General features: G+C 32.2%; 2 protein-coding genes and 1 long non-coding RNA gene across 3 annotated transcripts in view; 2 read left to right on the top strand and 1 right to left on the bottom strand.

Moving 5' to 3' along the window:
• LOC140440178 (uncharacterized) overlaps nt 1–22,402 on the top strand; it is a 40,203-nt gene extending 17,801 nt beyond the window's left edge. Inside the window, exon 3 of the long non-coding RNA XR_011950795.1 lies at nt 21,861–22,402. This is a non-coding gene — a long non-coding RNA (uncharacterized lncRNA). The remainder of the gene's footprint in view (nt 1–21,860) is intronic.
• Nucleotides 1,040–11,499, bottom strand: LOC140438498 (farnesol dehydrogenase-like). Its single transcript, XM_072528157.1, has 5 exons — nt 11,216–11,499; nt 6,791–7,043; nt 4,761–4,969; nt 1,946–2,095; nt 1,040–1,255 (listed from the first exon to the last, which is right to left on the bottom strand). The coding sequence occupies exons 1-5, from the start codon at nt 11,321–11,323 to the stop codon at nt 1,214–1,216; spliced, it is 762 nt and encodes a 253-aa protein (XP_072384258.1). The 5' UTR covers nt 11,324–11,499; the 3' UTR covers nt 1,040–1,213.
• A 3,704-nt stretch (nt 22,403–26,106) lies between the features above and the next one.
• Nucleotides 26,107–26,887, top strand: part of LOC140440179 (transmembrane protein 127-like) — a 28,578-nt gene continuing 27,797 nt past the window's right edge. Inside the window, exon 1 of the mRNA XM_072530499.1 lies at nt 26,107–26,335. The gene's annotated coding sequence lies outside the window, so the exon portion shown is untranslated. The remainder of the gene's footprint in view (nt 26,336–26,887) is intronic.

Below are 26,887 nucleotides of genomic sequence, written 5' to 3' on the forward strand. Positions count from 1 at the left end.
AAGGCAATACACGATATTAGTCATTGAAATTCCAGTGATGTTTACCAAGTTCTGTATTTTTCATTTTTTCTTTCGTATGTCTGTTTCAACAATTTTGTTTGTTTTCTGCTTTTTCAATAAAAACAATAAAAAAACCGTTTTTTTTTTCTTTCAAAACAAACATTGATGACAAATAAAAAATAAATTAGCTTAAAAAAAAGGTTATTACTGCACCAGATGCAAAAATATTCAAGAAATTTGAAATTTTCAAGGTGACCCGGATTTTATAATCGCGAGTGTATAATTTGACTAATTTTATTTCAGTAAACCTGATTGGAAATAAGAGACAGTGAATCAAAATACGCAAATCTGCTACTATTTTCCTATACAAAAAGAGTGTGTATATTATTAGTATATGTATGAAAACAAGGAAAAGTACAGGTTTTACGCTACTGAAAATATATTTTTTATTCAATTATAACCAAGACAAAACATTCGATTATTTTTTGACCATAATTTCAAAATTAATGTGTACGTTAAGCTGTAATAATGGGTTCGAGCTATTCGAGCGGTCTTGACTACGTCACACTCCTGGGCCAGCTGTCAAATGTCATGCGCAATATCATACCTTGTATTCATTGTACCATGACCACCGACTATGGTATTGACTCTGCGTTGGATTGCCATCAGACTGAACGTCGACCTTGAGCTGTTTACATTAATCTGGGAATTTTTTTTAATGCCTAACCATGATATCGCCGTATGGACATCCATGTCCTACTGCGCTACAAATTAACCTACAGAGCCCTGTATCACTTTTACACAGTGTATTAATATCTCATTATATGAATATAGGTGGATATTGTGGTAAACTTCGTCATACAAGGGGTTAAATAATTAGAAATGTATCAAGAAAATCTAATAAAGATGAAAAGTTTTTTTTGAGCACTAACATAAGAAGTACTTTAAATCTAGATCATTAAAAAAATATATGTTTACCTCTATTCTTCCCCTCAATGCTGTGGTATAATAACCTAATTGAGATAAATAACTGGACAAGTATTGTAAATTTGTTTATTTATTTAACTATACATGATTAACAATTATATATTTAACAATTAATTTGTTAACATTTTGAACACATTAAGGGATACATTTATAGAGTATTAAGTAGTATTAATCTATTGATGAAAAATAATGCAAATGAACTTAAATATTTGAAGAATGTATTAATTTAAAACTGTTCCCCCACTGGCTTGATCATTAACTCGTGAACCTAAAAGCATAAATAAAATTCCTTAGAAAATTTTAAGTAAAAAAGTAAACATGAAAAGAGTATTTATGTATTTAGATACAAATTAAACTACTTCAAATATGTCTTAAGAACTATTTCATATAATAATTGTTCAAAGCTAACTTCTTCCTCCGATAGAAAACTCCAGTGTGATAGCTGTAAGAAACCAATACACATTGCTTGTACGGATCAACGGATCTGTCGGTCGATGATCGAGTTACAAGCCAAAAAGTTACTTGGGATATGTAGACTTTGCAATGCATATAGTTCATTGGGAATTGGGAATATTACTGAAATTAAGAGTCTACTAGTGGAGTTTAAAGCGGACATTAAGAAGAAAATTGAAGACTTTTCATAACCTTGTTAACATACTGTCTTTAATATTGAACAAAAAAGGTAGAACTGCTAGCCAAACAAATATTTCCACGAAAAATTTGCAGTCCACATGAATTATATCAAAAATATTTACCTACTGTAAATAACTTCTTATTAATACTATAAAAAATTTATAAAAGGATTTTTTAATTCCATTTAGAAATCACTTATTTCCTATTTGCATTACTAGAGGAATTTACTTTTGTACTTTTAATGCGGTACAGAAGAGTATACCATTGACTGTCGAGTGTGTAGGGATAATCCAAACCAGTCACAAATTGATAAAATATACTTTACCTGTACATGAGGAGGTGTAGAGAGTGCATATAATACTCCATCTGCTATATCCTCAGCGTTTAACATAGTTTTCGACAATTTTTCGTTGAAAAACTGAGAATCTCTTATGTTATCAAATATTTCAGTATTAACTGCACCCGGGCTTACACTCTAAAAATAAAATAATTTTCAGTCTACATATAAAAATTTATAGTCAATAACTATATGCTATAAACAGATTAGCCACTCTGTAAATGTTGACAATCACTTAAACGCAAAACTGTTAACATATGAATATCATTTGGGTTTTCATATAAATCTGTTTTTCTAAAAAATATCTTTGAACTGCAACTCCTTGTATGAGCTTGCAAAATCCTTCCTTAAGAAATACAAATGGAAGCTGGACAAAAATTTATTTAGAGAAGGTTAATACCTTTGACGAATATCTCGAGTAAACATTTCAGTTAAATGAAAATGATAACACACTTGAGTAGAAAAGCATCGCACATAAAGAAGTTAAAATTAAATCAGACCCCAAAAGAAGTGTCCAGTGAAATTAAAGTAAACATCAATACCAGGAAAGCACCTGGGTTTGATTTAACTACTGGGGAAATCTTAAAACAACTTCCTAGAAAAGCCACAGTAAACCTGACATATTTTATAAATACCTCGTTCAGATTAATATGTATTTCCAATATATGGAAAGTACCAGAGATCATAATGATCCTTAAACCAAAAAAACAATCAAATAGAATATCGTACAGGCGATTTCTTAACTACCTGTAATTTCAAAGCTATACGAAAAGCTATTGCTAAAAAGGCTGAAATCTCTCATAAATGCTAAGGCTATAATTTCATCACACATATTTGGCTTTCGAAAAAGTCATTCAACTATCGAACCAGCCCATAAAATAACTGACGCAATGGATAGGTCACTAAAAGAAAAGGAAGTTTACTTGAAAGTTTTTTTTAATTTGAAACCCACTCAGGTGGGGTCTAATGGTACCCCCTATCAAAGAGACTGAATTATTTCTTTTAGAAATTCTCTGCTTTCTAAATTTAGAAATCTACTTTTCTGAATTGTTTTTAGTTGATTTTCAAAAAGTTTGACGATAATACTGTTTTTGTATATATGCTTAGCGAATTATCTAAAGCAGAAAACGCAGATTTTGAATTCGACAGGATTAAAATTTTTTGATCAGATATTTACTTCTCAATAGTATATTCCACAGCTTGATATATTGCAAACAGTTCTGTGGAATATATGGAACATTGTTGGTTTAATTTAAACATAATGTGTTCTTGATTGTTTTGGATATATACCGTACAACCAACTCCTTAAATGGATTTTGACTTATCCTAGAAAATCGTATATGGCTTATCAAATTTGGCAAGTTGTTTCTGAATTTGAATAGCGTTGTTATCATCAAAAGTAGGGAAATAAATTTGGTTTGGGAATAAAGAATATTGAAATTAGATTGAAAGAAATTATTAGTTTCATCTGGGATTTCTAAATAGGAAGAAACATTAGGAAATGCTATAGCTAAAGCTGGAGAATTTTTGTTACGCCACCATTTGTCAACTAAGTTAGACATAGATATGTAGGATATATTTTGCAATGGGTAGGTTTGGTTATTACCTTGACATTTAAAGGCGCGTACACATCTGGCGAACGCATGTGACCAAAGCCCTTCGACGGAATTCGTTTGACGTTTTCGATGTTCGATGGAAAATTTGGACTTTCGTACACATTACAGCGAACGAATTCGTTTGCAGTCATTTTCATGTTTCGCGGGTATTTTTAGCGGTTCTTGACGCGACAGTTATTTATTTGATGTTAATTGTAAAAATGACAACGGATGAGGATATAATTATTGCAAGTGTGTTGTATATTAATATTAGTGAGGCGTAGGCCGAAAGGCCGAAGTAGTGTTTTTAGTTTCTTTTGGTATAAACTTGTTCATTAAGAAAATCATATCTTTAAAAGCAAACCAACTAGATTTAAAAATTGTGTCAGTTCCTGAGCAAGTTTTAAAAGAGTTATTTTGTTTTTGTCTCTCACGTCGGAATAACGTTAATAAAGATTCCATTTTCTTTTTGAACTCCCATGGCCTTGCATAATTTTGCTGTTGTCGTTCCAGGCATCTATTTTCTTTATTTTATTTTTGTAATATTTATGCATTGGATTCCATAAAACTTCCCGCTCTCTATATAAACCAATAAGTTCTAAGCAAGAAAAATTAGTCGACTCCATTACTGCAAATTGAAAAATCAAAATAAAAACGCGACGACGTTTGACACTTCTACTCGCTAGCGTATACACTAAACACAGCCAGACGAATTCGTTCTTCAATTTTCTTTTGATGTACCATGTACCGCCCAGTGAGCGAACTCTGGCAGCTCTGGCGAAGGCAAACACATGCGTTTGCTATCGTTTGTTGAGACGTACTTACACATTTGCCGAAAACGTTTGGTCACAAGACTTACGCAAGACTTACAAGACTAGTATATAAATTAATAAGCTTAAACATTGCGAGGATGTGAACTTGTGCGACCATTTTGAACATTTAAAATAATTTTTTCAATTATTATTCTCATTGGTTTTAACAAACAAATTTACCTATTCTTTAACTGTAAAGTGATGATTTCTCATTATAACATATCTTTTCTACCAAACTTGATATGTATGTATGTAATAGCGACTTTTTTGTTTCAAGGATGTTCCATACTTTATCATAAAGAGCTTTATTTTACAAAAAAAAACTCTTTTAGTTAATCATTTACAAATTATGCGTGATTATTGATTTTTCTTTAAATTATTACAATTCATAGTTACCGTCACTCTGATTTTGGATTTAAGTTCCATTAATTCTCTCCTTAGCGTTTCTGTTATAGCAGTTACTCCATATTTCGTCGCAGGATATACATCCAGTTTAGGAAATGGAAAAATACTGTGTCCCAGAACGCTGTTGATATTAATAATATGTCCATCAATGTTATTTTCTTTCATAATGTTGATGGCCTCTCTCGTTGCTATACACAGAGCTAAAATCAATGCTAATTAGTACTACTACACCTAGTAACTGTATTTTAGATTACTTTAAACCCAGTAGTAAAATAATAAAACACACATATATATATATATATATATATATATATATATATATATATATATATATATATATATATATATATATATATATATATATATATGTGTGTTTTATTATTTTACTACTGGGTTTAAAGTAATCTAAAATACAGTTACGCTGTTGATATTAATAATATGTCCATCAATGTTATTTTCTTTCATAATGTTGATGGCCTCTCTCGTTGCTATACACAGAGCTAAAATCAATGCTAATTAGTACTACTACACCTAGTAACTGTATTTTAGATTACTTTAAACCCAGTAGTAAAATAATAAAACACACATATATATATATATATATATATATATATATATATATATATATATATATATATATATATATATATATATATATATATATATATGTGCATATATTTTGGCCATTTAATTCAGCAAAGCGATAGCAGCTTTTGCTAGAAGATTTAATCTTGCACACATTTCGCATAGCCCAGAGGACAGGAAACGACATTATTATATCGTTTCCGTTCATGGCCGCCAAAGCAAGTGGCGCCTCTGTACGCTAACTACTGCGTTGGTAAAGATTTGGGAGACATTGGTTGTACTTTCCAAGTTTAAATTTGTATCAGCCCAAGTGTCTGATGAGGCTTGGATAGGCCGAAATGATTCATAATACTTTATTGATACCGATTCGAGCACGAGAAATTTAACGAATTTGTCCTCCTAGGCCAGATTCCTAGCTTTTGCTAGAACATTTAATCTTTTACATATATATGTCTGTATATATTATAGGTACAATATATCTATATATACAGAGTACTAACTTGTAACAAGAAGTCGGGAGACCTCTCTTCAACAGCGAAATAGGAATAACCTTTTACTCCGACAGACATCTACAGTTCACCCTTGTAAATACTATTTTCTTTTCACTCTTTACGTAGAAAAAAGTCGTTGAAATAAAAAAAAAGATTGCATTTCATTACAATTATCTACAGACTATCAACATCAACATATAACAGAGACATCTATACGAAGCAACAAGAAGTCATCAGACCACATTTTTGATTAATTAAAAATTACAAATAATTATTAAAGGCATTCGAACTACTCAAGGTATAGTAGGCTACAGAGCCTGAAGTTAGTGAACTTATTAGATCAGTTTGAGTTAGAAAACACAAGCTAGCTGAAACACCAGATTAGCTTAGCTTAAAATAAACATAGCTACTTTAAACTATAAAGCATTGGGATCAAAAGACCAAAAAATAAACGATAAACAAAAAAGTCGTAAAATAAGCATAGACCTCACAACTGAAACAAAAAAGCTAAGGAGAAATAAAAATTTGAACGATTGCACAATAAAATACAGCATATACAATGATATAAATTAGTTGTAGAAGAGCTGAATTGTTCCATGATGGTAGACAAGGGAGAGTTGTGGCTAAAGGGGAGAGACTCAATTTCCGAAGAGAAAAGTTTATTAAATGAAGTGACAGAGTTAGCAAGCAGTGAAAAATATAGTTTCAAAATTCTTCGTCACTGGTTTATGATATTACCTAGGGAATTATCATCTGTGTCATAAAAACTGTACAAGTTGTGTGTGACAAAAAAAAATCATTTTAAAATTGAGTAGAATTATATTACAAACCTAAAGGAAGTAGTTAAGCTTGTCCCTCGAAAAGATGAAACGTAATTTAATACCAGCAAAACAAAACCTTGATCTCTTGAATTAAGAAGATCAAAAAGAATACAAGATTTCTCACCTAGAACATTAGTATCAACCGTTTTTCTCCATGCATCTATATCTCCATCTACCAAACTTGTTCTTATGTGAACTCCTGCGTTATTTACTAACACAGCAACAGGTCCGACGTTTTTAGTTGTCCATTTAAAAACATCTTGCAGTTCCGTTTGGTTCGTAATGTCGCATTTGTATGCGTAAATTTTACCTTTTACTTCACCGAGCGATTTTGCTATCTCTTCTATTTTTTCCTTTCGTCTTGCCACTCCCACAACCTGCAAAGAAAAGATAATAAGTTAAAAAAAAAACTATCGATTAAAAGTTTATAGATATATTATATGTGTATATAATATTATATGTGTATGGGATTAAGCCACATTTAATTTTAATAAAAATAACGATTTGTAATGATTGTTATTTGACGTTTCGAGTTTGACGTTTTGAGTGGAAATCAAAAGATCAGATAACAATTATAAAATTTTATTTTCATGACAGTCAGTTGTGGCTTAATCCCATATAAATATAACATAAAATCAAACAATTAATGAAGAACAATCTGAGAGAAGATTACATTATTATACGAAGGATGGAGCTAAATGGAAGAAATTTGCACCACCTACAAATATTCACACACAACGAGAGAATATAGTTTCTCATTTACCAGGAACTAACCGAGAAGCAAAAAACGCAATGAGTCCCATTGAATCGTAGGATCTTCTAATGCAAAATATTATTGAACTTGTAGTAGAATACACCAATATTTATTTTAGAGAGATGTCTGGAAGATACAAAAATCAAAACGACGTCAAACTTACATCTTTTCGCCAGTATAAACGCTTTTGTAATTACCAAACATAATAATCCCACTACGGAATATACTAAACAACGAAGACATTTTATTAAAAAATTAGCAGGAGACCTAGTAAAAAGTTATTTGGAATAAAGCGCTACAACGTCACGATTACTCTGGATGCCGACACAAAACCGACCTAATCCACCACTAGGTAAAAGAGGGCATTACAAATACTGCAAGAAAGGAAAACCCGATATGTTTGCACATTTTGCAAATATTGGTTATGCATTGATCATATCGTAGCCTGCTGTGAGGAGTGTAATCAGTAAAAAACCTAAGAAACTCTCTGCGTCATTAATTTTCTGTGTCAAAGAATTTTACTGAACTCTTTGTGTTTTTTAATATAGTTTCATTATTGTTTAAATCAATTTTTGTAAAATAGAAGAACAGTTTGATTGTTTGTAAGTGTGGTAAGCTGTCAAAATTATTATGTCAAATATGTCACTTATATTTTTGATCTACTTTAATTTAATACAAGGCAGTCATAAACAAACAAAATATTTCCATCAGATGAAAGAAAATACTATATAAATATATATTTATTTCTTCGTTTGCCCATACGTTTGGTGTTGGTGGTGCATTATCGTCATCTTCTATAGTTCATGTATTAAAAATAAATACAATGTTCACTTTCGTTACTGTTTACTTTTGCGAATAATTGTTAAATTTAATTTAACCATCTCATTTGTTCAAGATAACGCCACAATTATATTTTACTGTAAGTAAATAAGATAACTGATAATATAAGTAAAATATGCTGTACAAAATGTAATTTCTATAAGAGTAATATCAACACTTATTGATAATATTTATATAGGTTACATGTATTGTACGATGTTGATCTATATGTATATATTAAATATATTGTATGATGTTGAACTAACACTTCTGCTTCTTCCACAGTGCACTGAGGGAATTCAGGGTACACAAAAGACATACACACACGTTTGGTAGGAATTAAATATAAAATAAAATAATAAAAATTATTAATAAAAAATTAGAATATGTGTGGAGGGACGTAACATTCCCACTTATCAAAATGCATATTTGCATTTTTAGTCAATATATACCAAAGGGCATAGCTTCACCAAAGGTCGCCTAAGTTAACTTTTCGCGGTTTGTACGATAGCTACGCGAGCAATACCATCTTGACCGAAAATTAAAGTTTTAATTTGACCCATTTGCCATTGTCAGGGAGGCTTTGTCTCATTACGTATTAGTACGAGTGCACCTATATTAGGATTACCCTCATTTTTATGCCACTTCGTGCGTTGATGAAGAGTATGTATATATTCTATGCTCCATCTTTGCCAAAAGTCTGCATGTAATCGTTGCAGCAATTGCCAACGACTTAGCCTATTTAAATGAAAACCACTGCAATCGAGCACTGGCATATCCACTGGCATATCTTTAAAGGCTCTAGTTTAAGAAAATGTCCAGGTGTTAACACTGAAAAATCATTTGGATCATTACTAACAGGGCATAGGGGCGATTATTTAAGACAGCCTCTATTTGTGTGAGTAATGTACTAAATTCTTCCTAGGTTAAAATCTGTTCGCCTATGATTCTAGACACATGTGTTTTTACGCCTTCAAACAATCCTCCAAAATGGGAAGCTGCAAGAAGATTTAAATGCCATGTAATGACGTCGTTTTTATTAAAATGTGACTTTGTCTTCTAAATAGGATTAAGCTCCTACAAAATTTGTTCCACAATCAGAATAGACAACAGAGCAACGTCCTCGACGTGCTATAAAACGTCTGAATGAGGCTAAAAATTCCTCGGTACTAAGTTCAGATACCAATAAGTGCAAAGCCTTAGTGGCAAAGCATACAAATAGGAAAATACAGGCTTTCGTTCGTTTAGCATTTTTAAGCTTATTGGCAGGTATCAGAAAAGGACCGCCAAAGTCGACGACAACTCAAGAAAATGGTTTGGTCTTGGATATCCGTAGATCAGGAAGAGCCTTCAGGAGGCTGATAATTTTGAGGTTTTAGTCTCCAACTGGAAAGATATTTTGAAAGAACACTACGAATAATACGTTAGGATGAAATTATCCAAAAGTTTTGTGATAAGGCGACGTGCGTACCTTGAATTACTGCATGTAGAAGTACAATTTGAACTTCCGAAATAAGTAATTTGATGAAATTACCTTTGGAAAGTCAAAGAAGAGGAAAGCGCTTGTCATACGCTAATTCTGAGTGACTAAGTCTTCCACCCACTGTTCCACTCACTAGGAGACTGTGAATCAAAGAAGGGATTTAATTTTTTCAAATATTTGAATTTTACAGTACTGCCCTTAAGCTGTTTTATTTCCTCCTTCCGATATATTTGTTGCACTAATCTAATTAGTTGTTTAGTGGCATTACTTTGCTCCTGAATAGAAAGACTTCCAACTGTTCGTTGATTGGCTGATTTTAGATTACCAACGAGTCCAAGAACAGAGGAAATATACGTTTCAATTTTGAAAACGAAAAAATCGATTACAGAGTTTATCGACAAATTCATCAGATGGAAAAAATAAAGATAACTGTTCTGTTTTAAATCCACGTTATGTTCGATAGAATCAGATAAGTCGAATGACCTATTATCTTCAGTAGTGCGAAGAAACTCCGGACCCACCCACCAAGCAAAAGTATTTAAAAAATCATCAGGGAAAAGTCCACGGGATCCGTGATCCGTACTATTTAATGAAGAAGGAATATATCGCCAGTGTTTTGAAGCAACCTTGTCTTGAATATAAGAAATTCTGTTACTGACGAAAGTTTTCCATCTATATCGCTTTGAAGTAGTCCAATGAAGAACAACAGTCGAATCTGACTATGCGTAAATTCTAGTAAACGGTATAGCGAGAGTTTGCAGTATATAAGATAATAATTTACTAAGAATTACTGCTGCATTAAGCTCAAGACGAGGAATAGTTTATACTCTAGTAGGAGATACCTTTGTTCGGGCTAAAAGTAAATAAGTTTTGATGACTCCTGTATCATAACAAACACAAAGGTATGTAATAGCAGAAGATCCACGTAAAGAGGTGTCGCAAAATCCATGAAGCTCACACAAAATAATTACATTTAAAGAAATATGACGAGGTATAGAAAACTTTAAATTGTTTTCACCTTAAAGTATTTTCCAAATGTGGAGTTGCATCCCAATCTAAATCAAGGAGCCAAAGACGCTAAATAATATTTTTCACTATCAAAGAGATAGGATTAAGAATACCGTAAGGATCGAATATGCGAGCTATTTGGCTTAAGAGATTTCGCTTTGTACAGGGAGCTTGGAGAGGTAAAATTTTGTAAAAAAATGATCAGATGATGAATTCCATCCAAGTCCTAATACCTCAACGAAGATTGATCTAAGTCAAACGGAAAAGAATATGATCCAAAGGAATATTATCGAAGAAAACAATGTAGTGATTAACATAACAAAAAAATCTTATGGGTCATATTGACCCGACGCCAGATACAATGAGAAAAAAGCTCGACAGTACCGCCAGGTTAAATATAATATTTTAATAAATGAAATACTGGTACTAAATTAAAAATAAACAATCATTAGGTTTTAGAATTAAAAATAATAAGTAACACTTACCAAAAGACCTGCTTCTGCTAACTGTTTCACAATAGCTGCTCCAATTCCTGCACTAGCTCCCGTAACAACAGCTACTTTGCCAACCCATCTGTCCATAGAAAGAACCATTTTCCTCTATTTTAAGTAAATTTATAAACCTATTAGGTATATCTGTAATCAAAATTGTTTGATGATATTTAGCAATTCGCCTAACACGGTTAAAAGTCGGGTCTAGGTCACTGATCGGAAACCAAGTTTCACAAACAATATTAGTTGTTAAGAGCGATTGTTGGTATGTGATAAAAATAAAGTAGGAAATGCTGCGCACAGAGATAAATTATACAGGAGGGGATTTTTAAGTATAGGGTTATACGTTTGTAAGCAGAATACTCTAAAAAAATGAATTAAGCTAATTATAAATAAAGTCAATTATAAATAAACTGGTAGCAATTAGTTATATTTTTAATAACATAGTTTCAAGTGAAAAGCGTAACGTGCTTTGCCTGGAAGTTAAAAAAATGCAACAAATGAATCTACTTCTCATTGTAATCTTCCTTTATTAAATATAGTCTAGTATAATTAGACATATTGTATATTCTAATTCGGAACTCCGTAGCAGTTTAGTCACATATTCAAACTTATTTCAAATGTTGAAACCTGAGTATTTTCAATTGTTTATAATATAAATGGTTCAAATACAAATGTTTGTAATAAACTAAATTTCTAAAGAAGGCTAAGTTTTTATCATTAAAAAATATTGAATTGAGAAAGTGCATTGTCGTATCTATCTTTTGTAACATACAGAAAGCTCCAAAATGACGATTTGCAAAAATTTTTAGAGGTACCTATTTTTGTTGTTTATGTATTTGCAAAAAACAGCTAAATTAAAAAAAAATATTTATAAATATTCCAAAAATTATTCTAAGGCTTTAAAATGTGTCTCAAACTTGGGTCTCACATTGCTTAATATGTAATAAAATTTTCCAAGCGATTCGTTGAATTGTTTAAATTTTATTTTATTTTTTATAGCAGAAATCTGTTTTTGTAATAACGTAAGTCAGAAAAAAATACAATTTTTAGATTACCAAATGAAAAAGTATTCTTCTCCTAATTTATTTGGGTGGATGGTTTTCGTTCACATGGGAATAACTCACCACTTGTATCACTAAGAGTGATTATGTATATTAGCTCTTATGTAGATTAAATTAAGATAAAACCGTGCAAGTGTGCATGACATTTAAATATTGTAACTCCAAACACAATGTATCCCGAAAAGGGTCTGTACAAATAGGGTGTACATATATGAAATTATGACTATAATTTCAGGTGTATGAGGACTGTATTATTTAGGTTCAAATAAATTAGGATATGTGGTAAAAGTTTATACAGATTATAGCAAATTAAGTTTATACAAAGTCTTACCAATATTTTTGCTCCACACACTCGCGGTATTGACAGGCTTACACTCGCGGTTGTTTTTCATACGCGGAATCTGTCCGGGTACCAGTTTCTGAACACGTGTTTCGCGGTACTAACACTGAGATCACGAGATAGAGCACATTTTGCTTCTGTACACGATTTAAAACAGTATTTGCGGTATTTTTTGCGTAAGTAAACGCAGGAGAAAGATAATTAGTTAGCGGCAGTCAACAGTAGAGAGAACACCCCTGTCACCAAACGACAGTCAACAGGGGAGAGAGAGGGTCCGTTCTCATCGATAGACAACAGACAAGAGTGACTGTTTTCGGCGATAGGGAACAGGCAAGTGAGAGTATACGTCTGCCTAGCGAGACTCAGCAGACGAAAGAGCGAACGACTGTCCCTAGCGACAGTCAACAATCAAGAGCGAGTCTTTCTTCTTGCTATTTTAGAACTGTCTGTATTTCTAAAGGAGGGGAGGTTGAACTGGAATAGGAAGGCTTATCGAGGGTTGGACTAAGATAATGATTATAAAATTATGTATAATAATACAGCGAAAAATGACATGATTTTTAGCATGTGAAAAAATTGAACAGGCCTTTTAAGTACACAAACTTGACGTATTCTATGACTAGTTAACTGAAAATACAGTCTCGTCAAAAGATTTAAACCTAAGAAATTTAAAAGAAATTTAACATACTATAACCTTATGTTTTTCAATGATAAAATTGGCAAAAAAACGAAAAAAGTGCATTTTTCCACACTAATTTGTTTGTAAATAAAATTTATCAACATACCTCACGCAGAAAATGGTTATAATTTGTTTATGCAAAAAACGACAAAAAAATTTGTTTTGTGTAACGACAAAAACATTTTCCTGTACTATTAGCACATGAAAAGCATTAAGTGAATATAATTATTATTAAAATAAGTAAAATAAATTAAATAAAAGATTTTACATACATATATAATTATTAGAGTTGAAAATAAACGTGGCTTGGAGGTTATCTATAAAAATAACTCAAAAAGAATATTATAAGAAAGATATGAAGAAATATCAACTACAAATATGAAACGATATCGATATGTATCCCCCCAAAGTAGATTTGACCAATATAAATGAATTTATGAAATTAATCCCACAAAACAAACAATGTTCCCTTTCTACTATTTTAAAGTAAAACTGACTGTCCAATCCATTTAACATGAATTTAAGTTAAATGAATTGGACTTTGCATGTTCGAAGATCAGCCTCAGAATGAACTTGACCAAAACTAAGTTTATGGTCCCCAATTGGTCCCCAATGGTATTACAAATATGGTCTCCAATAACCATTTAAATATTCAAGACAAAGTGGAAAATATACGTATTTGGGTCATGAAATAATAATCAGTAGAGGTAACCAAACATGCGAAATCCAAAGACAAATTACTTTAGCGTGGGCAGCCGTTGGAAAACTACGAGACACACTTAGGGCCAACATACTAATTAGCCTCTAATATCTTAAGTATATACTAAAACGCTAAGCCCTTTTCTTGTCCACCACTTTTCAAAAACCATATTAGATGATTAAAATATTTTTTCGGAATATTATTAGTATTACGTATGAGATTGTCAAGATACTTTTGGTACAAAAATTCACTTCCGGTTTTGAGATGACCGGAAGTTAAAATTTACTTTAAGTTTTAGACCCCACAATGTATATATGGATCGAAAGGTCTCGTCGAGACGAATCTAAATATGTACTTTCTAATTCTAAAAACATCAAGATAGAGCAAATCTGACACCGGATTCGTGATCAGCATGCAAAATTAACTGCTAAATGATATCCATGTCGACATTTGATGAACTAAAAATTGCATTCCGGTTTTGAGGTCGACTTCCATAATCACTTTCTTTTTACTTGCATTATTATTGATAAATGTTATGTATATTCTTGCTTATATTGTTTGTACTGATCTCTTAATTTTTCCCGCAAAATAAAAATTTCATTTAAAAAACTCGATGTCGAGTTGGTCCGCTAGTAAAATACTAATGCGTATTACCGGTCATGACCTAAGGGGCGGAAACTATGATTCTAACCAAGACTGCGGCTTCGAAATTGAGAGTAGCACAACGACGAATGGAACATGGAACGGTCTAGTGACGTTGCGGGAGCGAATAAGAAACGAAGATCTGCGAAGAATAACGAGTATTGCTGATGTGGAACGCATAGCGGAACTGAAATGAAACTGAACAGGCCATGTAGCGAGAATGCACGATTCATGATGGACGAGCAAAATTAAAAATTGGAGGCCAAGAACAGATAAACGTAGTAGAGGACTACCACCTACACGTTGGACTGACGACAACAGGCGTATCACCAAAAATTGGCAAAAAAGAGCTCAAAATGTATAATGCAGGGGTTTAAGGGGGCCTATGTCCAGCAGTGGACGGGATAAATGAAGGCTGGATGATGATGATGATGAGAACTTACGGATGGAAGTCACAATTGCCAACAGACAAATAAACTTTGTATCGACTTGGAGAATATAGACATTTTATATATGCCTATTGAGTAGATATGGGGTCTAAATAAGGGGGATATACCAAGAGTAAATGCGAATAGAATCGAAATAAATGGAAATTAAAATTGAAGAATAAAGATTATACATAACATTTAGTAGATAGAAGTGACCACAATAGATCTGAGAAGATCGCAGTCAAATAGGACAAATGCCACCTTATTAAATCTAGTTGATAGAAGTTTGGGCGTTAACTATTTTAGAACAAAAATTGTAAAAAAAAAATCGGTTGCCTGTAAAGTCGGTTTTACGGGCGAAGATTTTACGTGACCACGTCTTTTTCTCGGTAGAATATTTATTGATATGAATATTATTAAATTGCACAATAGGAACAAGGAATTGAATGAAAATAAGAATTGCACAAATTTTAACTATAGAAGTATATTTTGTTTACTAAAACATTGTACATGTAAACTTAAACTTAACTAATTTCTATTTGAGTGATTTTGTTGAGGATAGGACGATGATAGGAGAAATAGCATCGCACCAGCGGACCGATCATGTTTGAGTGGGAGAGAGACGCAAGGCATTCGCCGGTCCGGCGGGCCTCTCTCTCGTTCGGTGACTCATCGTAACAGACGTGAGCGGGCGTTCCACTTTTTCATGAGTGACTCCGAGCCACAACCTAATTTAAGACGTTGTCACGTCAAAAACAGAAAGTTAAAAAATGAATAAAATCAACAGAAATTGTAATAAAATAATTATTTACAGAAAAAATAACAAACCTGTGACGTTTATACTGTTACAAAACATTCATTAGAAGAATGAAAAACATAAATAAATAAAAATTAATAAATACATTAGGTTGCATTTCATTTCCGATAGTAGAGATGACGGCACATTTTTTAAAATACATTCGAATTGGCATTCAAATTAACACTTACTTGCTATTGTATAAATAGTCAGTAAGAGTTAATTAATTATCTACAAATTATTGGGCCACAAAACTACTTAGCAACACCATAAAAATGTGTGGAACAAACAACAATATCAAAAAATTTGTATGGATTTTCATTCGTACATGAACGGAAATTACAACAAAAATGGCGTTTTATTACTTTTTTTATGGTAAAACTTTGTGATTCAGAGTTGGCTTTTAACATTCCTACAGTTTGGATGTAGAAAACTTTTTCGAGTAGGGACTTATGTTCCCTATAGGCAATTAAAATCCATGAGCACATTGTCAGATATTTTAACAATTTTAAGTATAGTTTATTCAATTTAAACACAACCACTGTTCTTCTTCTTCTTTTTGGCTTTTATTCTACTGAATAATCAGCCAGTACATTTGATTTGTTAATTTTTGGTCCACTTTTGGTTTTGAGGTTATTTTGCCTCACTTCAAAGTACAAAGTACACTTCTCTCTAAAGTACTTCAAAGTTCACTGATTCACTGTAAACGTTTTGAACTTGATCCTTTTGAATTTTTAAATTTAATTTTTAATTAAATCCAAAAATTACAATAGAAGTGTTTATAGATAAGATAAGATAATGACATAGAATTATTCTCTTCGGATTTACAACATCTAACGAAAAACATAAAAAAACATGAAGTCAACATAATAATGGGACTTTAAAGCCAAAGTCAGTAAAGGGAAAGTAGAAGATATTCAATAAAATTCGTTCTTCGATTGCTGTTTCAGTGAGTCCATATTAACATATCAAATACAAAGTGTCACATAATTGGGCATGGTGATTATGCTATATCAAAAATAATGGCCGCCGTTTTTAATTAATAATAAATGGACGATTCTACGGCCTTCCTAAATTACGTTTTTTTTATTCCTCTATTATATTCCTCTTGATATTATATATGTGCTTTGGCCTATAATACGTACCAAAATTAATGAATTGAAAATAAAGTTCAGCTGTAATTGAATGATAATTAGAATTCTTAGAAGTCAAACTCCTAAATGTTGCTTCGCAACCCTTAAAACAACATTTTAAAGACCCTTCTTCGGTTTTCACTCTCATATACAATTGACGTAAGCCTAAGGCGATCTGTAAATAATTCTCCGTACCAATACCGAATGGCTATGAAAATATCAAAGCTAAGTATATTTCCAATGATAATATTGCAGGCAGTTTATTCAAATTAACCCTATAATATCTTGCCCAATTTTTTTATGTTTGTGCAAAAAAATGTTTCCTATATCTTTAGAAGGTACAGAAAATGGGAAAAATAATAAAAAAAATTGTTGGTTATTATATAATTAGCAATAACAAAAAACGGGTTGTATCAGATATACTACACTGGGCACTAACTCTAAAAATTAAATTTGTAAGTTTAAAGAATTCCTTAGAATGAAATGTTACGAAACAGTTATTAGTTTTGTTTAAACACAAATGTAGACCGCACTTAGAGCACTTAATAAAAGAACATGATTTACATGATGGTAATTTACATCTCTGTGTGGAGCTTGCATATACATTCGCCAGTGTGCAAAGGAATCAGTTCTTACTTCTTTTCGCGAAATGTAAGATGTTGTAGCTGAGCGATCTTTTTTAGCTTGAATTGATTTACTTCACTTGGACATCCTCTTTTCTTCGATTCATTGGAGACCCCAATATGGCATAAGCAGTATGCTAGTTCTGCGTGAAAATCTGCTAACCGAAGGATATTAGTTTGCTTTCGGTTTTCTGCACATTTTTTATACAGCAACCAGTTATTTATTACAGCCATATCTACTAAATGGTAAAATAAGCGCAGACACCACTTTTTAGTTCTCATTTAAATTTTATACCTTCTTATCAGTGAATCCATCAAATCCACGCCCACCATGTGTTTGTTGTATTCTTTCACAACATATGGACAGTTGACGGTCGTCTGACACTTCTATTTTCGGTCTAAACGATTTATTGGGGTAATATTAATTTCTCCGGCAAAACTAGATAAATTATACAGTTTTGTTATCTTTCCAAGAGACAGAAGACACTTTAACACCATCAATATTGCTTACATATTCGACAGAGGTACCTCTTGCTTTTTTTATCATAATCTCTTGACAATTTGCAATTGGGTATTCTTACTCTGCGAGCGGTTCCTAGCAAATGTATCCGTTTTTAAACTAAGAGTGGAACAGATGTGTACAAATAGTTCTTCGCTAACTTCCATAGTGTCACAAAGATCGACAGAATCTTCAAGTTCAAGTTCTTCATTAGATATCAGTTTCATCAAAGTCGTCTTCATTTTCTCATAAATGTGCCAATATGTCTTCTTTTTCTGTCAAATAACCTTTATTTTTCTTATAGGACATTTTTCTGAAACAATTTTGTGTTCGTTGGATATATAATCACTGAAAATATTGAATGAAATCATTTATTTACGGAACTTGTAAGTTGTATCTATATGCCCTATTGGTCCGATGTATCAGATCTGATACAACTATATTTATAGCACCGTATAACCTAAATATAATATTTTAGTTTCATAAAATAATAACTACTTTGTAAAACTAATCTTTATATTAATTACTATTTAAATGGGAATAAGCCACAATTAAAGGTTAAAGTACGTTTATTGACGTTTCAATTTCCACTTCGGAAATCGTTCTTTCAAAAGAACGTGTCCGTGTCCACCTGTTGTCATTATATCGGGCTACGTGACCTGCCCAGCGCCATTTCATTTTTGTAATTTCTTCCACAATATCCCTAATCTTCGTTCTACGTCTTATCTCGGTGTTTTTAATCTTGTCTCTTAGTGATATTCCAAGCATGATTCGTTCCATTGCTCTTTGCGTTGTTTCTAATTTTTTAGCAGATTTTCTGGTAAGGGCTACTGTCTCCAAGCCATAAGTACAAACTGGTAGTATGCATGTGTTATACACCTTTTTCTTTAAGTTTACAGGAATGGAGGTGTTTTTCAAGATATATGCTAATTTGCCGAAAGCGCCCCATGCCAGTTGTGTTCTTCTTTTAATTTCAGCATCTTTATTTAGTTTTCCTAGTTTGATAACATGACCTAGATATACATAATGTTCAACATTTTCTATGGTATGATTTTGTATTGTTATATTTGTCTGGTCTTGGCTCAGTATTTTTGTTTTGCTGTAGTTCATTTTTAAGCCTACCGCTCCTGAAACTGCATTTAATTGTTGTAACATATTATTTAGTTCTTGGATATTATCGGCTATTAAAACTATGTCATCTTTACGTTGATACCCTTATTGTTCCATTCTAGTTTCTTAAAACGTGGGCAGTGCTTGAATCTCTAGAAAATGCACGTGTAGATTCAAGATACACTAACATAATTAAAAACATATATGAAAATGCCACCATGCAGATAAAGCTGGACGAAAGCACAAAAACTAATCCCATAAGATTACAACGGGGAGTAAGACAAGGAGATACCATCTCTCCCAAACTATTTACCCTTGCCTCTAGAAGACTTTTTTATTAGCACAATATCATCTGCAAACCTCAGGTAGCTTAGGTTAGGTTATATATTTGGTATACGTTTTAGTATATATTTTAATTATATTTATATACATAGATAATTTTGCATTCTGTATTTTTTGTTGATTTGTGGTGTCAAAGGCCTTTTAATAATCCTAAAGCTAAAGGTTTATTATATCCTAAGTGCTAAGAAATTAGTTGTTAATATAAAAATATGCCTTCAGAACCATAATAGCTTGAAATATGGACACTTTACCAACACTATAACTTACGTGAATTTCGATTTTTGTTTATAATAGAATGAAAAACGTCAGTCAGTTTTCTTCATAATATTGTCAGCATTCTAGTGGACGTCACTGGTAATAACTTATAAGCAAATTGCTTTTTAGTTCGCTAAGGGTAATTATAATGTATGTGACGGTAATTCACTTAGTGGATTTTACTATTAGATTATTGGCCTGTATATCAACCCCCTGGAGAATTTCTGTATGACGAAAATTGAATTTTACAGAGATTTGTTGGTTATCAGATTGAATAGAGAGAGATGAAAATAGTTCTAAACTCTCTAATAAGAGATCAATATATTTAAACTACTACCTATTAAATATATTCAAAAATTTTAATTTTATAAAGAATTTGTTAACAAATTTCGAAAAATTTCTTTGTATAATCACCAAAGCTTTAGGCAACATTTAGGTACTTATATATTTATTAACATTCAATTTCTGGCTCATTGTATAGACACCAAAGCTTTGAGCAACAGTTTCTTTACTAAATTCCACTTTCTGTCTAAGTTTAATGTTATCTATGGTCACTATTAAAAAATTCGCAATTCCAGCATTGTCGTTATTTTTTTTTTTTCTTTTTGGGATTAAATTATTTTATTAACAAATAATTCCATCGTGATATCTCTGTAGGTACCTCTGTCATCATGATAATGTATTAAACCACAAGTAATTGCAACGAGAATTACATTTTACAGGAGTTTTGACATTTCGATCCCCAAAACAGAAATAGTTTTCAAAAAAAATATCAATTAAGAAATTATGTTAAAATGTAAGTTTTTATCAATTGGCACGAAGAGCCAATTAGGTAATTAGGTAACAGATAATAATTAGGATAAAACAATTACATCTCATCGCGATGCTTTTGTTCGTGGTCTGACAACAGGATTAAAAGCTCCAACAGCTCGTGATGCAAGGTTCGTTTTATTGCACGCAGGATCTACCAGTGGATTTGTTGATGGAGCAGAGCTCACGTTTTTGGCAAAGAAAAATACTTAGAATTACCATGACGAAATGGATGGACCGACCTTCGAAGATTGGTTCGAAAATAACTTAATACTAAATTTCCCGGAAAAACTGTTGTGGTAATGGACAATGCCTCCTATCATAACAGAAAGTCTAACAGAACACTAAAAAAAGATATTCAAGAATGGCTTATGTCAAAGGACCTATTTTTTGAAGAAGGCTACCTAAAATGCGAGTTACTTGATGTAGTCAAGTCCTTCAAAGCAAAATATGACATGTACATAATAGAAGATATTGCCATAAAGCACAATGTGAAGATTCGAGGCTCCCACCCTATCACTGTGAACTCAATCCCATCGAAATGGTTTGGAGTGAAGTGAAACGGTATATAGCTGGACGCAACGCGAATTTTAAAGAAGCTGAAATGCGAAATTTAATTACAACAGCGTACCAGGTTATTACTCCAGAGAAATGGAAAAACTACGTAAACCACGTAATAGCAACAGAAAAAAAAATATGGGAAATTGACAATTTGTTGGATGATATCGAACCAATTATTATAAATATAAATAACGGAGATAGTGATGACAGTGACGATAATAATGATGATGATGATAGTGAAGCAGAAACTAAATGTGACAGCGATTGACAGAAAAAGGAACTAAATATAATGGTGTACAATTACGATTACTTACACACGAAATTAAATATAATGACTTCTTTTATTTTCAACTTATTTATTAGTTTTATTTTCGGATATTTCTACGTTTTGTTATTGCCAACATATAGTGCGGTTTTTAAAAGTCCTTCCCCCCTTAACTTTTGAATGGAACAATACATAAATAAAATGTTTCTTTATAGGTATTTTAGTTTTATTTTATTTGATTTTATTTAAATCTATAAACAAATAGTTTGTATCGCTAGCACATACTATAGAATTGAAAACAAACTGCTTGTGTGACATAAATAAAATCCTTAATTTCTATTTTATTTTAATTTATCCCAAGTACTTTGAAGCAAATATTATTTATGTTTCAGAACCACTGACAGAAGGAAGCCAGGCAGGGTCGTTAGTGGGCATTAGTACTTAAGCTACCCTCAACAGAAAAGATGGATTAGGCTAAGTAGTAAGAAGTGACGTTTATTTTAATACAAGTTTGCAAAGAAGTACGGCATCGATGTTGTGCATTTATCCTGTACAGACTAGTCACTTTGAGACAATTTATAGTGTTGCATAGGTACGATCACAGTTATGACTATGAAGAAATAAATATTTTTGGTATAATTCGCCCTGTTAATCTGAGCGAAATAGACTTTAAAAAGGCTTACTCCTGACCTCGGCTCATTAGTTTAAAAAAACAGGATCTATTAAAGCTCTGCCAATCAGAAGTCATCCCGGATGAGTTGCATTAGTAATATAAGTCGTTACATTAACTACCTCGAAGGATATCGACGAGTTTAAATGAGCGTAATATTGAGGACAGTGACATTCAATGTAAACTGGAAGATCATTAACTTTGTATACCCAAAACCAGACAAGTTCCATCAAAAATGTTTTACATACGTTTTTTTTTAATTTTCACTTCATTTTAACAATTTTTTTACAAAGTTTTCGTTTACAATATTATTTACTTTAATATTTTTTAGTCATTAAAACTTTTTTAAATCCACGATATTTTATTCCAAATTAAACTTTAAAGCATAGATTTCTCAAAAGTTTCAAAGTGGAGTCAGCTTGTTTTGGCAATAAACCGACGATACAAGCTTTTTCTGGGGTAACATTTTTAATTCAAGTTTTATGGAAAAAGTGGTTGAGAGTTTATAATATAAATTCCTACCATCCGTAACGCATCACGCATGTAGAAGATATAAGACTTCTCTTTCTTATTGCTTCCCCATACTTCGACCTATATAATATGATATAGACCTTGAAATTCCGAAAAATTACCATTAGAGTTATTAGAAACGTGTGCAATCGCAGGAAGCCAGTGGCAGAACATTTCTGTGGAAAAAATATTCTACATAGTAACCTTCCATTTTAATAGATTACTGCTTAAGTTTTGTGAGAGACAAGCTAAAGTCAATATTTATCAAGCAAAACAAATTTAATGTTTTTAAAAATACTGTCCACAGATATGGACATTTAGACATACCTACACATTTAATAATATTTGAAAGAATATTAAATGCAATTTTGCTCCGAACGATTAAACTAAATTTTGTGATGATTTGGCACTTTGGCACTAATGTCTTAGTTCATGTAGTACGAAAGTCAAGTCCTACTGGAGCCAATGGAATTGCCTAGTGCTAAAAGATGATCTTCTGTATAGAACTTCTGAGAACGATGATGGTACATAATCTAAGCTTCAGTTGATTGTACCTAAAAGTAAAGTGTCGGAAGTATTGCGTCAGTTGCATGACAGTGCATCAGGTGGATATTTTGGTATTTACTAACTGGTCCAGTAAATGGTCCAGTTAGTAAAAAAATGGCATCAATGAAACAGTATAATGTTGGTAGTTCTATGGAAAGAGTAGCAATCGACATTGCAGGTCCATTTCCAGAAACGGATGATGGAAATAAATATATCCTGGTAGCTACGGATTATTTTACGAAATGGACTGAGGCCTATGCGATATCAAATCAAGAAGCTGGTGTTCCCTTGGAGATCCACTCCGACCAAGGGCGAAACTTCAAAAAAAAACGTTTATAAATTAATTGGTGTCAATAAGACTAGAACCACACCACTGCATCCTCAATTGAATGGAATGGTCGAGAGGATAAACCGAACGATGTGTAAACACCTCTTCAAATTTATATCTGAACATCAAAGAGATTGGGACCAGCACATTCATCTATTTATAATGGCCTACCGTGAATGAAACTACAGGCCAGACCCCAACCTGTCTGATGTTGGGTCGTGAATTTCTTTTGCCTTCGACCTAGAGTTAGTCTGCAGACCTTCCGAAGAACATGTTACAAGCGAAGAACATTCATGAAATTGCACGAAAACCTATCTAGATAGCCAATGACAGAATGAAAGATAAATAGGATTCTGGATGCAAGAATGAAAGTATGAAGTAGGTGATCTTGTCTGGCTTTGTAATCCACAACGTCGTCAAGGATTGTTTTCTAAATTGCAAACACAATGGGAAGGTCCGTATGAAATTTAAAAGAGAATAAATGATGAAATATACCTAATTAAGAAGTTGCCAAAATGTAAAGCAAAAGTTGTTCACATAAATCGTCTCGCACCTTATGATGGCCCAAATGAAACAGAACAAGCGCGAACCCTTCAACATGAGATCAAGATTTATTTGGTGTTTCGGAAAACGTTTCTCCAGACGACTGTGTTGTAAACGGCCTAAAGATGGCTAAAGAAATTTCGTCCGTATTTAATAAGAAATTGGATCGCTTGGACGATCTAAAAAAAATCAGCAGCCCAAGTTGGCAGAGTACTGCGATTAGAAGATGGTCAACGATTTTTGCCGTATATGGTGACCAGGAAATCTTATACAGACACGGCAAGCTACGAGGACATATGGCGTGCTCTAACTACTGTAAAGAAAATCGTTTGTAATTATAACACCCAAAATTTGGCTTTACCAAAGATGGCATGCACTAGAAAATCTGGATTGGAAGATTATGAGCAGCATGCTTGAAGTGATCTTTCGAGAAACCGGCGTACGAGCTACTATGTGTTACATTAACTTGAAGAGAACGTGTCGCTCAAAGACAGTAGACTATTATTACTTCTGAAGGGGTTTATGCAGAGCTGGCAAGTCCTGTAAATTTCGCCATCCTGGACCTTTATATTGAGTTGCTGATCGACACGTTCAGATCTAACAGGGAAGCAGTGTAACGAAAAAGCTAATTTCGACGTACATAACGGTTTACGTAGATTAGAATCTTCAAGACAAGGATTTCCATAATATACGACAGGACCGGCGAGTGTTTCATAATAGGGACGATAAAGATAGACTATTATAGAAGTTCCGGAGCTCTGTATTCGTATTTATATAAGCCCGCTATTATTAGTTAGTTAAGTTGATAAGATAATGTGCTGTAAACTAAAAAAAAATAGATTTAAATAAATTAGATTTAATTAAACAGGTTACAATATTATACAAGTCTGCGCATCTACAGCAGACAGAAGAATAGAGCGATTTTATGAACAGCTAAACGAATCCTTAGAAGAGTTTAATGCGAAAGTTGAAGAAGGAGTCGTTAGAGTAGTAGGAGTTCCATTACGTAGTTGGACAGTACTGCCAAGACAGAGATCTAGTAATAACTAATACTTGGTATACGTATTCCTGAGATAACTAGCACTGCGCACAATGTAAAGAGGTATCAATAATCATGAAAGAAACAGATATGAAAAAGAGACAAATCAACTAAGCAGCTTTTATCCCATTTAATGAAGAAAAATGTGTAGGAAACTCATCAACAAAATGTAGCAATTTGGTTGCCAATTCTAAAAGAAGAAGTCAACAACGAGAGCTTACCAACAATAGACGAATAAAGGAAGTAGTAGACATCATCTTGAATTAAATACCTACAATTCACATGCAACACATAACTCATCTACGTTAAACACACTGTATACAAACAAATAATACAATAAAAAATACAAAACAGTAAGATTTTGATATTCCGAGGGTAAAAACACCTCTCTCTAGATCTTATTTCTCATAGAAAAAGCTATTGACCTAATAACGTTGGTTATACATTTTCTCGTAATGTTTTAGAATAATCTTTTTTTGAAAACGATTTCCGGAGTGGAAATTGTAACATCAAAACTATTTAAAATGTAATTTTTATTACAATCAATTGTGGCTTAATCTTGTATAAACATATTATTTAACTTGCCACAAAAAACACTTTCAGAAGCTTTTTAGTATAGAATATGTTACAGTTTAGAACTAAAGGACAACTTGTAGTCAAGTATAATATTTAATAAAATGAAACAGGTCAATGTTATGTTTCTCGTAAATTGAATGAATTTAAATGAATTGTTAAAGGATTCTCTAAAAGAACTGCCTATTTGTTTACAAATTATTTTTCATCCGTCCGTATTTCGAAATCATTCGAATTTGACGTAGGTAATCTTTCCAAAAATATTAATATTTATCCATAAACCCATAATATATTATCCATTTATCATGAATAATTCTTACATATTACGCAAACTTATATTGTTGGGCTTATCTGATAAGACCATGAAGAAGGTCCAGTAAGAAGTTGAATTGTTAATGACATTTGACAGTATGACATTGACATTGAGTTTGTAGATTGTAGAAATCAGCTGTGTTCTTAATGCGTCAAAATTTAACATTTTTTTGTTATTATTATAAAAAGAGTGTAAAAACATTGGAGATACTGTAATAATAGTAGCAGTAGACTGTGACAGATTATTGGTAGTATAATCAATATCTACCAAGTACAATACTTCAGTTGTATTGTTAAAATGAGTAGAACCTAATCTATTAGAAAGTTACTCCCATCAAAATTTTAGGCAAGTGTTTATGAAATGATTTTTTGACTAAATTTTAATCGTAAAAACATGTTTTGTTTATTATTTACGTGTTTGTAACAATAAAGTAGCATACATATGAATATGCCAGTTTATATTTGGTTGATTAGTGGAAATTCCTTGTCTTTCATTTTTTTAACTGGATAAAAAACACAATAATATATAATTTTATTAACCTGGTTAACTATAATAACTTGGTTTTGCGGTTGTATTGTTTTCCTAACCGTCTGTCACTTTCCAATGCAAAACCAATTTGAAGACTTCATTGTCTGTGTTTATCATTGTTTTACTTCTTTCTTAATCTACTCTTCACTGTCATTGTCCAAGTTAAATATTATCAAAGAATATAGACGCTAACCGTCTATATTCTTTGATATTATTTTATATGGAATTAAACCACAATTGACTGTAATGAGTTTTACATTTGAATACCACAGGAAAATGACTTGATAAGTCACATGTTTCGTTTTGTTCAGGAGAATATTTTTAAAGTTTAAAACTCTGTGATTATGTTGAAATACATCTTACAATTAA

The sequence above is a fragment of the Diabrotica undecimpunctata genome, chromosome 4 (genome assembly GCF_040954645.1).
Source record: "Diabrotica undecimpunctata isolate CICGRU chromosome 4, icDiaUnde3, whole genome shotgun sequence".
In the NCBI taxonomy this organism is placed as follows: domain Eukaryota; kingdom Metazoa; phylum Arthropoda; class Insecta; order Coleoptera; family Chrysomelidae; genus Diabrotica; species Diabrotica undecimpunctata.